The sequence below is a fragment of the Akebia trifoliata genome, chromosome 4 (assembly GCF_017979445.1).
Source record: "Akebia trifoliata isolate Shusen 1 chromosome 4, ASM1797944v1, whole genome shotgun sequence".
Lineage (NCBI taxonomy): Eukaryota > Viridiplantae > Streptophyta > Magnoliopsida > Ranunculales > Lardizabalaceae > Akebia > Akebia trifoliata.
Window position 1 is genome coordinate 19352614 of NC_141378.1, and position 13551 is coordinate 19366164.

At 32.3% G+C, this 13551-nt stretch overlaps 1 protein-coding gene across 1 annotated transcript; it reads left to right on the forward strand.

Annotated features, from left to right (window-relative positions):
* The first annotated feature begins 3448 nt into the window (after positions 1–3448).
* On the forward strand, positions 3449–6539 carry LOC147404345 (uncharacterized). The gene is made up of 5 exons (XM_086437841.1): positions 3449–3479; positions 3576–3892; positions 4002–4131; positions 5069–5264; positions 6412–6539. The coding sequence occupies exons 1-5, from the start codon at positions 3449–3451 to the stop codon at positions 6437–6439; spliced, it is 702 nt and encodes a 233-aa protein (XP_086293967.1). The 3' UTR covers positions 6440–6539.
* Positions 6540–13551: the final 7012 nt, after the last annotated feature.

Below are 13551 nucleotides of genomic sequence, written 5' to 3' on the forward strand. Positions count from 1 at the left end.
TTATGAAACAAACACGTGGTGACGTAACAGCCGTTTAAAATTATTGGGATTTGCTCTCCATCTAAACGGCTGAGACGGAGAATATTCTTTAGGGATTTTGAACATATCTGAACTCAAACCGCAACTTGCTTATGCCACATTTACCGTACGCTAAGATTTCGACGGACCTTAGTCCATTAAACTCCCAAATTTAAAATTAATATTCAACGGTCGACTCTTTTTTCTTTCAAAATTCATAGAATTACATTCTCTGCAATTCTGAAGCATCGAATCATATTTTTGAATGTTAGCTCAAGGGCTCTTAGTAAGGCTAGTTGGACTTAAAACTATTTTAGCAAAGGGACTTGTGATAATGTGTTAAAGAAGTTTGAAGTGTTCGCTTCAAAATTTTGGAAGAACCCTCTCATTTAGATTACACGTTGTGTGTCCAAGAAGTTATCTCAAATATTGATGAAAAAGTAGGGTCATAAAATAAATTCAAAATGCCATGTGTCATGTGACAAGGATGGTTCCTCCAAAGTTTTAAAGCAACCTGGCCACTTCAAAGTCGGGGTATTGGACTCCTTTAAAATTGTGGATTCTATGATGTACATTACGGGACGAGCCAAGATTTTTTCTACGTGGGTGCAACTAGGCCCCTAACAAATTAGGCTTGTCTATGATTGTGTTAAATTCAATATTAAAAAAGTTTATGATTGTGTTAATTGAAAATTTCTTGCATCTGAGTTATCCAATTAGGCTTTCATTTGGGTTGGGTAATGAAAATGCCCTCCGCAAACCTTTCCATGTCAAAAGTTAAGTATGTAATTAAGTTAGGAATTTTCTGCGAATAAGGACTCGTCACCTAGTTTAAGTCTAGAAACCATGAAATAATTCCAAGTAGATTTAGATCGGTCCATGATCAAGAAAACACAGGTAAGGAGTCGAGTTACGGGTTTCCCTAATCGATGTAATCAACCTCTATTGTGATTCAAAATTAACCTATGGTCAACAGGTGAAGACTAAAAGTCAAATCTAAAGTCAAAGTTAAATTTAAAATCAAAGTCAAAGTCAAGATCAATACTACTTAAGTCAAAGTCAATGATCAAATCGGGTTGGATCAGCCAATCAAACCCTAAGGCTTAATGAAACAGATCGCGTTAATTCCTTGATGAAGAGATGAAGCAATGAAACAATGAAACAAATCCGAATAGTATTGGAAAATGGTGACACTACAAAAAAAATGTGATTTTTAGCTACGGATATTAGAATTATAGCTAAAAACCCACAATAACGACAAAAATATTATTTATCACTAAAAACTAATCAATTTGACATTTATTAGAGAAAGTCTTAATTTTTTGTCGTTAAATATTTTTAATAGCAATGATTTATTTATTTTTGACGTTATAAATATTATTATTAACCTTTTAGCGATGATTTTGTTACTCATCATTGTAATTTTTTGAAAGAAAAATCTTTTAGCGATGGTTATTTCTATCTATCGCTATAAATATACATATTAGTGATGATTTTGTTAATTATCACTATAATTGTTTCCACTATAAATATTCTTGTTAGCTACGATTTTAAAAACCATCATTATAAGTCTTATAAATATTTTTCTTTATTTTAATATTAAATATTTTTAGTTGTAATTGACACATTTGAGTTAACTTTAAAAATATTGACCTAACTCGACTCGGTTCGGCTTGCCTCAAAGCGGTTGAGGGAATTAAAATGAACGGTGTACCGAAACCGAAATTTGGACATAAGTTGCGCACGGAGAAAAATTCCCAAAAAAATTTAAAGAAATTTTATAGCCACACCAATCCCAACTCATATGTAAATTCACCTTGGGGCGACGTTAGCAAAAGTTGGTGTGGCATAGTAGATCTCATAATATTTCAACGAAGATGTCGAAGCAGAACGAAAGAACGAAAGAGAGAGAGAAAGCTCTATCCTCCCATGACTCTCACCTTCAACTCCATTTAAACCTATTCTCTCATTATCAAGAGTGCACATCAATGAAAAATCAAATTGACGAAAACTTGGAACGGTTCTCTACTTTAAGCTTTCTTCAATTCTTTCTCCATTAGGTTAGTGTTTGAGGATTAGTTTTAGAATGTGTTCTTTGTAATTTTCTTGAAGGTTTTTTATCTGAATGTAGTTAATGCAAAGTTGTTCCTGTTTTGGAATTGTGGTTTCTAAGTCATCAGGGTTTTGATGGCGAGGAAATTGATCCAAATGTATGTTGTTTAAACCTCAATCAATCTTGGAGTGATTTGGTATAGTTCTCTTTGTCTCTCATTTTAATTTCTTAGCTTTTGTTGTCTGGTCTTCTTCTATGGATTTCAGATTCATTGTTCTGAACTTCAAACCTTTGTATTGGCCTCTGCGTTTTGTAACGGACGCATTTTTTTTTTGTTTTTTGAGTAAGTTCGATTTGATCCTTTTTCTTAGATGGATGAACTACAAAGGATTTGAATTGCTATGTATGGCTGGTTTAAGCAAATACTTTTCTTTGAATGTTTTGCAACTCAAGAAGAGATTTGAGTTTCTCATAGGAAATCTTTACTTCTTCACTGTTTTTTAGTGATTGTGTTATTCCTAATAGGTTTGTTGTAATAAACAAGAGACCCTTGAAGCTGAATTTCATTGGTGCACATGTGAGGTTGAATGTTTTGGTGGTTGAGTTGTTGTTTCTGCATTCTAAAAGTCTCCTATATCGAGATTTGTACTCCAAAACTGAATACATCTGATTTTTCGGATAATAATCCCTCCATTGCCTACTCAGGGTGTAGCCCCTACATTTTGTCTTGCATGGAACAAATTCTAAGTGTTTAGAGAATGAAATATAAAGAGATGGGATTGAAGACTAGAAACCTTACCAAGATTGAAAATTGGCTAGATAGAAAAAACATAAAACCCTCTGTTTATCACTTAGAGGTATTATTTTCTTTGTGTAAGTAGTAATGCCTACTTACAACAATAATAATAAAATATTAGTCTGAATATTAATTCAGACCAACATTTACTGATGGTCAATATATTACCCATTTGCTCATTTCTCAAGTTTCATTTTTTTTTTTTTGGCAAACTCCGCATTTGGTTACCATTGGATTGTTCGTCCCAAGCCCCAATTGAGACGTAGAATGTAATGTTGATTAAACCATCCATTAATGTTATTTTAAACCTTGAATGAGACTAGTTATAATAACATTGAAAGGCTATGTTTTAATGTGCATATTTAGTTTATTTTTCACCGGGTTGGACCTATGAGATTCCAACTATAAAGTTCATAGTCTATTCTCTTTTCCTTCATTATTGGAAAGGGAGTGGTCCTTTTGTGGATTTCTTCCCTAATGAAAATAAAAATCTGCTGGTGGGTGATGTTTGGGAAAAGGGTGTTTGGTTAGAGGACAAGTTAAAACATAGCCTGATGCAGGATGGTTAAAATTAAACATTGATGGGGCTTGTCGAGGAAATCCTGGTAGCTGGTGGAGGGTGTGTTTTAAGGGATGATAAGGGTCATTTACTTAGACCATCGTGGTGGTTCTTTGGTCTTTCTACTAACAATGAAGCTGAATGTTAAGCTTTTGTTCATGCGCTTGAAAGTTTAAACGGTCAAAATGTTAATCTACTGATTGAGATAGATTATCTATTATTGGTTAAGGGGCTGGGTGGTGCTCCTTTGCCTTGGCACCTTGACCATTTGGTGTTCAAAGCCAAAAACATCTTATCAAGATTTATTAGGTGTGAGCAGCACACTTGGCGAGAGAGAAATTCAGTGGCGGACGCTTTGTCGAACGAGGCTATCAATTCTGCATATTCTTTAGACTTCTTTACTGTTTATGGTCTTCCATGGTTGGTGATAAAATGCCTTGCTGGGGTTAGGCTTGAACTTCCCTATGTAAGAGTTGTAATTTAAGGGCTAAGCCCTTTGTACAATTTTCCTCCTTAATTCAATTTGTTCTGCTTGCTGAGCAAAAAAAAAAACAAACAAAGGTTTTCATCTGCAGGAATTGCTTGATTTAGGTGAGGCAGTTGGAACACTTAACCAAAGTCTTTCTAGAGAACTTATTTCATTGCTTCCAGCCTCCAAGTACAAGTGTGGTTTCTTCTTCTCAAGAAAAAGTTTAGAGGCGAACGGTCACATTCGTGCTTCTCAATTAATTTTTCTTTAAACTATATTTACTTTTCTTCTGTTTTGGCAACTTGGGATGTAGCATGATGTCAATATGTTAAAATTTGTGTTTCTGTTTTTAGTTCCCAAAAAACATTTTGAAGTTTATCTTTTCACTCATTTGACAAGCTTATATGATAGTTTTTCAACAATGCCAGGGTTGAGCCATTTTTTAGTTGAACATGCTTTGTTTTTTGCCTCAACTTTAGAAAGAGAAGGCTTTTCATACTAGATCTTTAATTGGAGTTGAGATTATCAACTTAATGTCAGGAAAAACAAATGGGAGTGTGTTGTAATCAACCTTTTCATACTAAGAAATTTCTGTTTCGGAACAAGATACAGTTTGACAAAAGGAGAATGTGATACTGATCAATTCATTGAGACTGCTACACAACAACGTGTCACCAAATAGAAAATGACGAACTTTGACAAAATCAGATTATAGAAAAAGATACCATGTGTAGAAACATGAGCTTTAAGGTCTTGAATGTCTTCTGTGTCAATATGATTATGAGAATTTTCTACTAATGGCATCACTCCATCGTTTCCCTGCATAATACATCAAATCATTCTGCATGGACTCCCCGGTAGTTTACTTTTATTCTTGATGATGAGATGTGAATGACTCTGCACACAGAGAGTTCTGATTCACCAACCACTTTTATTCCTTTATTTTCATGAATTTCTTCCTTTCTCAATCTAAAAACTTCATAGAAATCTGTTTTCAATTGATAAGTACCCAAATTTCCCTTTTTTTGTTTCTTGGTGAATTTTCCAAGCTAAATCCCATTGATCAAATATGAAATTTGGTCAAAATTTTAATTTGCTGTTATATTGAAAGCATTAGTGATTTAAAATTTTAATTGGATTTCTGTTTTTTTTTTTTTTTTTCCTGAATTACAGTGAGGTTGGGACCCAAGATATCTGAAACTGTGAAGGGAAAGTTGAGTTTGAGAAAATCTTTTGGTCATCTGGACATCCTTACTACATTTCAAAATGAGAATAAGATTGTTGTTGTTACCCATAGTGGATTTATGTTTCATACCCTAAGAGGATTTGGAAATGGTTGGTATCCTTTGAAGGACGAAATCTGCAAACAGTAAGTGTTCAATGGCATTCTTCTTTTGTTGTGTGAGAATAATTGGTTTTCTTAGTGCGATAAACTCTTTGCTGACTATCCAATTTCAGATCATTTGGTCAATTTAAAATTATCTTCAATTTCCACACACTGACACACTCAACACATCGGACCATTATCCTTATTGCTGGTTGGAGCTAACATTACCTGTGTATTTTATTGAGGATTTAAGATTGATGAAAAGATTTCAAGCTATGAACATCTCTGATCCTGCTTGTGCTTCTCTTATGAAATCCATCCTATGTGCTGAAAGACTTGTTTACTCAATTAGTAAAAGTAATGATATCTACTATTTTTTGAATCTTAAACACTTCATGAATTGATTTTGTACATTAATTTCATGTTAGATAATGATGGTTCTCTGTTTTCATTGATTGAACATTCGATATGCCATCGTATAAGGTAAAAAAAATTGCTACTTCATATAACTTGTTGTACAGTTGACTTATCTAGGAGAAATATCAATTAATTTTCCATGCTAGACGGATATTGTCAGACAGACATCCCATATTTTCAAGGATTATTTCAAATTTGGATCTGTGGTATTAATCTTTCATTAAAGAAAAGAAAATTATGGCTTGAATTTGCATTCCTGTGCTGTTATAGTGTTCCTTTGCAATTTGTTTAGATGGATTCTTCCGCTCTCTTCATTTACAGTATCACTAGTGGATTCTTCTAGGGGATTACTAAACAGGCCCTCTGCTGTAAATGCTCTTAAAATTCAAATGGTGTGGTTTATTACTTTTATCTTTGTGTTTTCTCTCAGAATATTTGTTATTTTGGTATTTGGTTAACACCCTTATAGAAAATTGTGTAATTGATGTTAATTTCACTACTTTAAATGTACTCACATGATATGGTTTTTTTTACCATATATTTGTGTTTACCTTTCCTCAAGAAATTTATTGTTTTGGTATTTGGTTAACACCCAATATAGAAAATTGTATGTTATTGTTTTCTCTCAGAATATTTGTCGGTATATATAGCCTCTCAATATTCTAACTCCTGTTACTCAAATTTTCAGCATAGCAATTTCTCTCACAAACTCCTATACAATGAAAATAAAATAACTACTAACCAAATCTTTTTTCATTTATTTATTTTGCAGAAGAGATCCAAATACATATCAGAGATGAAACCAACTGTAAGACATCTTCTGTTACATAGTTTTAGCAAGTAAATCTTACAGAATTGACTTGGAATTTATGACCTTTTAATGAAATTATTTTTATTTTATTTCTTTTTGACCTTTGATTTTATTGGTTTCTTTGCCTAAAATAAAATAGTAAGAAATTTAAGGCTGGAGAGTCTCTTTTGATCACAACCCATTGTTTATTTTTCTCTTACAATCCTAACCACATGGAACAACTTTAAAAAGTCCTCACATTTGTGTCTTTTTTAATCAGATTGTACCTCAAAGTTGTGTCAGAACACCAAATAATGTTTTTTGAATCTCTGTGTGAGAGAGAGGGCTTTGTGTGTGCGTGTTAAAGCTTTGTAAGAGAAGTGTTTTAAGGAACAAAATTAGAAATGTATGGAGTTATCTTGATCACAGAAGAAGACAACACATCATGCCCATTAGACTTTTCAAGGGGAAGAAGAACTGCATAAGCTAAATAGAATAAGAGCTCATCTAAAAAAGATCAACAAACCTGCTATCAAGACAATTCAGGTAGTTTTCTTTATCTTTGATTTTTTTGGTAATATTTTTTGGGGTCTAGAGATTTGAAGTTTTGTTCTATTTTGGGTCTAATGAGTTGGTTTGTTATTAATGTTTGTTGTTTCAGAGTCTTGATGGTGCTCTGATTAATTATTATTCAAAATTACATTTTTTCAAATTAATAGTTTTTTAATGACAATATTTAAGATTGTCAGTATAATTACTAACAAATGTTGATTAATAGTGACAGAAAATAATTTGTCACTAATGTTTATTATAGTGATGCTGCATTTTCCATCACTATAAAATTATACTGACGGGTTTTAATACCGTCACTTGTAAAAATTCAAGGTTTTTGTATTTTATATATTTATCATTAAGGAGGATTTTAGATTCTGTCACTAATGCTTTTAGTGACATAGACTTACAATGACAATAGAGTGATGAACATATATTCCGTCACTGCAAGGTTTTAGTGACGAAAACTATATTTGTAGTGACGATTTTTTTCCGTCGCTAAAACTTGGTTTTCTTGTATAGTGAGTAGACTATGTGGAAAGATCCATGGATTGATGGCAAGTCTCTTGCTTCACGGTTTGGTAACAAAATAGTTCCTTTATTTGAAAGTTCCTTAGATGCAAAGGTGAAGTACTTAATTGAAGGAAGTTCTTGGAAACCTTTAGGAGCTTCAAATGGGAGAATGCAACAGGTAGAGAATTTAATCCTTGAACAAAATGTGCTCAAGGGCTCCTTAGTAGATAGAGTGTTTTGGATCCCTACAACTAATGGTAAATTTAGTTCGGACAGTGCTTTTAGAACCATTATCCCAGAAAGGCTAAAAGTTCCTTGGGTTGATGTGGTTTAGAATAATAGAAGAATTCTCCGCTATTCTTTTATAGCTTGGTTGGCAATCCAAAGGAAATTGGCTTAGGTGGAAAATCTAAACATAAAAGGTTTTGCCTTTGTTTGTAGGTGTAGATTATGTTACAAAACAAATGATCATATTTTTTTTAGTTCTTTAGTTCATGGATTTGGTAAAAACTGTTGAGAAAATTTGGAATAATTCGAATGTGGAATGGGGTGTGGTTCGGTGATGGAAGAGCTACAACTTTTAAATGTTATCTCTATTTTTTTTTTTTTAAGCAACGGGCAAATTTTTGAATCTGCTGAAGTACCAAAAGACGTTATATGGCAATGAATTATAGAAGATATAAGAAGTGTTTTTTTATAATGTGGTAATTGAAGAAGATGGGAATTCTTTAACAACAACAATCCTTGATGAATGGTTATGCTCTTAAAAGGTTATGACAAAGCAAAAGAAATCTGTTTTTGGGTCTTCTCTAAAAGAGGATGATATTAAACTGAATACGGATGGTTCTTTGTCTAACTTAGGGGCTGGTATTGATTTTATTGCAAGAAACTCAACAGGTGGTGTAGTTTTTGCAGGTTGTGATGGGAGGATATCATTAAATCAGAACTCATTGCAATTAATCATGCATTGAGTAAGCTTTGCAAGGTGGGTTTCAAAAATGACCAGTTTGTTTGGATTCTCTGTTTGCAATTGAAATATTGAATGGAAGTGTGATTGTGCTTGACAATTATGAGACGTTAGTCAGCGAAGTGCAACAAGAAGCAAGAATGTGCACATCATGTACCTTTGATATCTATTGGAGGGAAGCAAATCTAGCGGCGGATTACCTAGAAAAACTTGATGCTGTGTCAAATGAGACTTTGTGTTTTGATGATGTTTTCTTTTTGCCTCAAGATCTCTCAAATATATTGTATGAACAATAGTATGTAACATATTGGGATGTATTGTAGGAAGATTGAATATATTGTGAGGATGAAGATAAGTTTTAGGGCAAAAGGATATTGGGATGTATTTTAAGATTAAACTGAATAATCAAGAAAGTTACTATTCTTATGATATTACATGAAATAGACAAACATGATTAAGGTTTTATTTTTATTTTCTGACAAGTACAAACATGAAAAAGGATAGGTAGTTGTATAACATTTTGGACCCATTTGACAACTATCACATTCAATTTATTTTTAGCATCAAACTTAATCAAATTCCTACAATGAAGATAATCATTTATGTTTTATTGAGGATGTCATCAAAATGGATTACCCCATTGGCAATCCAACATAATTTCATGGAAAAAATTATGAGTCATGATGAATGCACACGAACTTGGCATGCGGCTGGGTATGGACAAGAAAAAGATGTGCAGTTTTGTGCCCTTGTCACGTCAGCCGTGTACCCAAGTGCTTACTAAGACTGCGTGCATTCATCATTATTCAAAACGTTATATCCATAAAATAAAATTCAGAATTTTGGATTTAATCACACGTTTTGAATGGACTGCTACCTAACTTCCATGGAACTCCTAAAATTTGAAATTAAAATATCAACGATGAGATTATATTTACTTTTTTTTTTTTTGAATTTTTTTTTATATACTAAATTCATAGAATTTTGTCCTCTACAACCTTTCTTCCATCCGATCATGTTTTAGGATGCCATGAGGTGATGTCAACGACACGTAAGACTTGAAATCTTACTTAGTTAGCAAGGCTACTCAGACCCTTTTATCACAAAGTTTGGTATAAAAAAAAAATAGAGTGAGAATAAAAGTCCTCCAAAAATATTTTTATATCTCTATATTTTGACCACTAGTATGTGATAATAATAAGTAGTAGTGGAGAAATAATTGGTATTCTATAAGAAAAAAGAAAGTGACAATAAAAGTCCCTAATAATATTTTAATTTCTCTACACTTTGACCACTAGTCCTTGACAAGGACTTTTAGTCAAGAACAAAGAACTTTAATCGTAAATATTTGATTGTGAAAAGATTTGCATCAAACAACACTGTTTAGGAGCTCATAAGGCATCATCCAATGGTGTTACTGTCCAATAAAAAATGCCACCAAACCGCGTCCTTTGAAATTGTGCTACCCCAATCACCGTCCCACCGACTTAGAATCATAGATTAACACGTGTCAATTTTTTATTTGATAACACATCCTTTCAGTCAAGCCCAGTATCATTCCAACTTTTTTTTTTTTTTTTTTTTCTTATTTGTCAAAATGCGATCCTCTCGTGCGCGTAGTACTCGTCCTTAGATCGACACTATGGGAGATTCTTAAGATTTTAAACTGCACGAATCTTTATTAGCATCCAACGGTAGTAACCTAGGGTGTATACGTACTCGGACAGGTGCACCACAACAACTGTAATTTTAAAGGTGTGCTTGTTTCATTCGACAAGCTTTTTAAAGGCAACTAATTTTACTTTACTTTTATTATCTAAAGCGCGTAAGAAGATGACTGTCGGTGGTTCCTAATGCTGTCCTTCACATATTCATTGGTAGAACAACCTTTTCGTATACAGTGATGGCTGTCAATGGTCGGGTCAGGTCGAGTCGGGTCATAAATGAACCAACAGTCCAGGTTGGGTTACCTGACCAAACCCAATAGTTAAACCGTCACTATTCCTCCCCCCCCCCCCACCCCCCCAAAATTCTTTTTCTACTCTTAGTTGCCCCCACAAATATTTTTCCACTATTAATTACCCGGGGTGGGTAAAATCCTAGCCTTGCTCACACTTAGAGGAGTCTATAAAGATTACTTTCAGAGAGAAAAAGAGAGAGAGAGATCTTGCCTCAAGTGAACGTGAGCATCAAAAGTACAATTGAGATGAGGAAAAATACAAATTTCCTAAAGAATAGTGTAGATTTTTTAGAAATTCCAAAACATATCTTACCATCTCTCAAATGTCATTTTAGGTTAATAAAAGTGTTGGTAATGATGTCATAATTCAATTTAAGGATCAAGAGATGATCAAAGTAAAATTGATTCGAAACTAATCTCTTACTCGAAGCGAAATCATTTTTATCTTGAAAATGGTTATTATTACGAATTTGAAAAAAATTTGAATACAAAAGTATGATTCCTGGTCATAATATTATGATGTACGTCAATGTTGCAAAAATTTATGATAATTATTGTGGGAGTACAATTGCATATAACCACGAGGATCAATGAGACGTCTCTGCATGGCCATTAAGATAAAGTAATTATAAATCAAGAGTAATCAATATTGCCTCTTCAAAATTAACAAGATCACTTGAAGGGTGAGTGGTTCAATCGAGTGACCCGTACATCATCTTAAGTTGACTCTTAGATAGGGCTCAGTCTTAGTAGTATGCGTAAAAATCTGAAGCACTCGACCTGGTATGGCCGATGGATTAGTTCATTAAGGAAAGATTGTAGAATTAGTAAGAGAAGGTGAATGGACCTTTGATGGAAGGTTTTCATTAACAAATAAATTTTATATCTTAAGCAATAAAAAATTATTTAAAAATAAATAATAGTACTTCTTCTACATATTTTGTTGAATCTACTTCTTTTTGGCATGCTAGACTAGGTCACACTAATATAGAAAAATTAAAGAAATTAAAGAATTAAGGGATTTTATCAAATCTAGAAATTAAAAAGTTAGAAAAAAGTGAAGTTTGTATAGAATCAAAGTTTACTCACAAAACACATCTTAGTGTATTTAGAACCACGTAAGAACTTCTTAGTCTTATACACAATGATCTATGATACTTTAAGAACCTTGAGTCTAGAGGAGCTAAAAGGTATTATATTACCTTTATAAATGATTATTCTAGATAAACAAGAGTTTATCTTCTAAGAAATAAAAATGAAACAGAAGATATGTTTTTAAAGTATAAAAATGAGGTAGAAAATCAATTTGATAGGAAAATCAAAAAATTAAGATCGGATAGAGAAAGAAAAATATAAGTCAAATATTTTAAATCAATTTTGTGAACAAAATATAATAATCCATGAAATAACTCTTTCATATTCTCCTGAGTCAAATGATATAGCAGAAAGAAAGAATAGGTCACTTAAAGAGATGTTGAATGCTTTACTTATAAACTCAGGAATGTCCTTTAACATGTGGGGAGAAGCTATTTTAACTGTTTGTTATATTACTAATAGAATTTCTTATAGAAAATTAGGAAAAACTCCTTATGAGTTATAGAAGGATCATGCACCTAACCTAAGTTACCTCAAAGTGTGGGGGTGTTTGTGTAAGGTAGGACTCCCAAAAATAAAAAAGAGAAATATAGGTTCTAAGATCGTTGACTGTGCATTCTTAGGATATTCAGAAAATATTATTCATATAGATTTTTAACTTTAAGGTAAAATGAAAATGATTATGAAGCCAATGTTATAATTGAAGCTAGGGATGTATAATTTTTTGAAAATATTTTTCCAATAAAAGATAAAACATCTTTGGATACTAAAGGAAAAAATATCTCTGTTGAGAACATTAGTGAAAGATCAATAATTGAATTTTCTTCACAAGGTCATACTAAGGTAGTAGAAGAAATATAACTTAGAAGAAATAAGAGAGTTAGAAAAAAATCTAACTTAAGAGATGAATTTTATACTTACTTAATGGATGACGATCTTGTGACTTATCCTGATGCAGTCTTTTATAACGAAATTATCAATAGCGAACTAGAGTCAATTATGTTGAACAATACTTGGGAGTTGATTAATTTACCTAAAAACACCAAACTTATTGGTTGCAAATGAATTCTTAAAAAGAAATTAAAAATAGATGGGTCCATAGACAAATTTAAAGTGAGGTTAGTAGCTAAAGGCTTTAAACAAAAAACATAGGGTAGATTTCTTTGATACTTATTTTACAGTCTCTAAAAGTGCTATAGTTAGAGTTTTGATTGCCCTAACCTTTATATATAAGCTAGTTATTCACCAAATGATTGTCAAAACAACATTCTTAAATGGTGATTTAGAAAAATAAATCTATAAGAGTCAACCAGAAGGGTGTGTGGTACATGTTCAGGAAAATAAAGTTTGAAAACTTGTAAAATCATTATATAAACTAAACCAAACACCTAAACAATGACATCAAAAATTTAATTTTATGCTTAAATCTAGTGGGCATGTCTTCAATAATTGTGATAAATGTGTTCATAGCAAATTTAGAGGTAAGACTGGTGTAATTATTTGTTTGTATGTAAATGATATGTTGATCATAGGAACTAGTTCTAAAGTAGTTGAAGATATCAAATCTTTTTTAAAGTCTAAATTTGATATAAAAATTGATATTATGCTAGGAATTAAAATTACAAAGAAAGACGAAGGGTATGTCCTATCTCAAAACTATTATGTAGAAAGAATACTTAAAAAGTTTGGACATGTTGATAATATACCCATTTTAACTCCTTTTGATCTTAACATAAAATTTTTTTAAAAAAATAGAGGTGATAATATTTCACAAAAAAGAGTATGCAAAGATCATAGAAAATTCATTGTAACTGATGAACTATACTCGCCCAGACATAGCTTTTGATGCGGGGGTGTTAAGCAGATACACGAGTAATTCTAGCAGAAATCATTGGACAATTTTAGTGATGGTTATCATATTTTTTAGGGGAACCATGGATTTGGGCTTACATTTTAATGGAAGTCTAAATGTATTTGAATGTTACAATGATGCTAATTGGATCTCAGAATCTGATGAAGTTAAGTCCACTAGTGG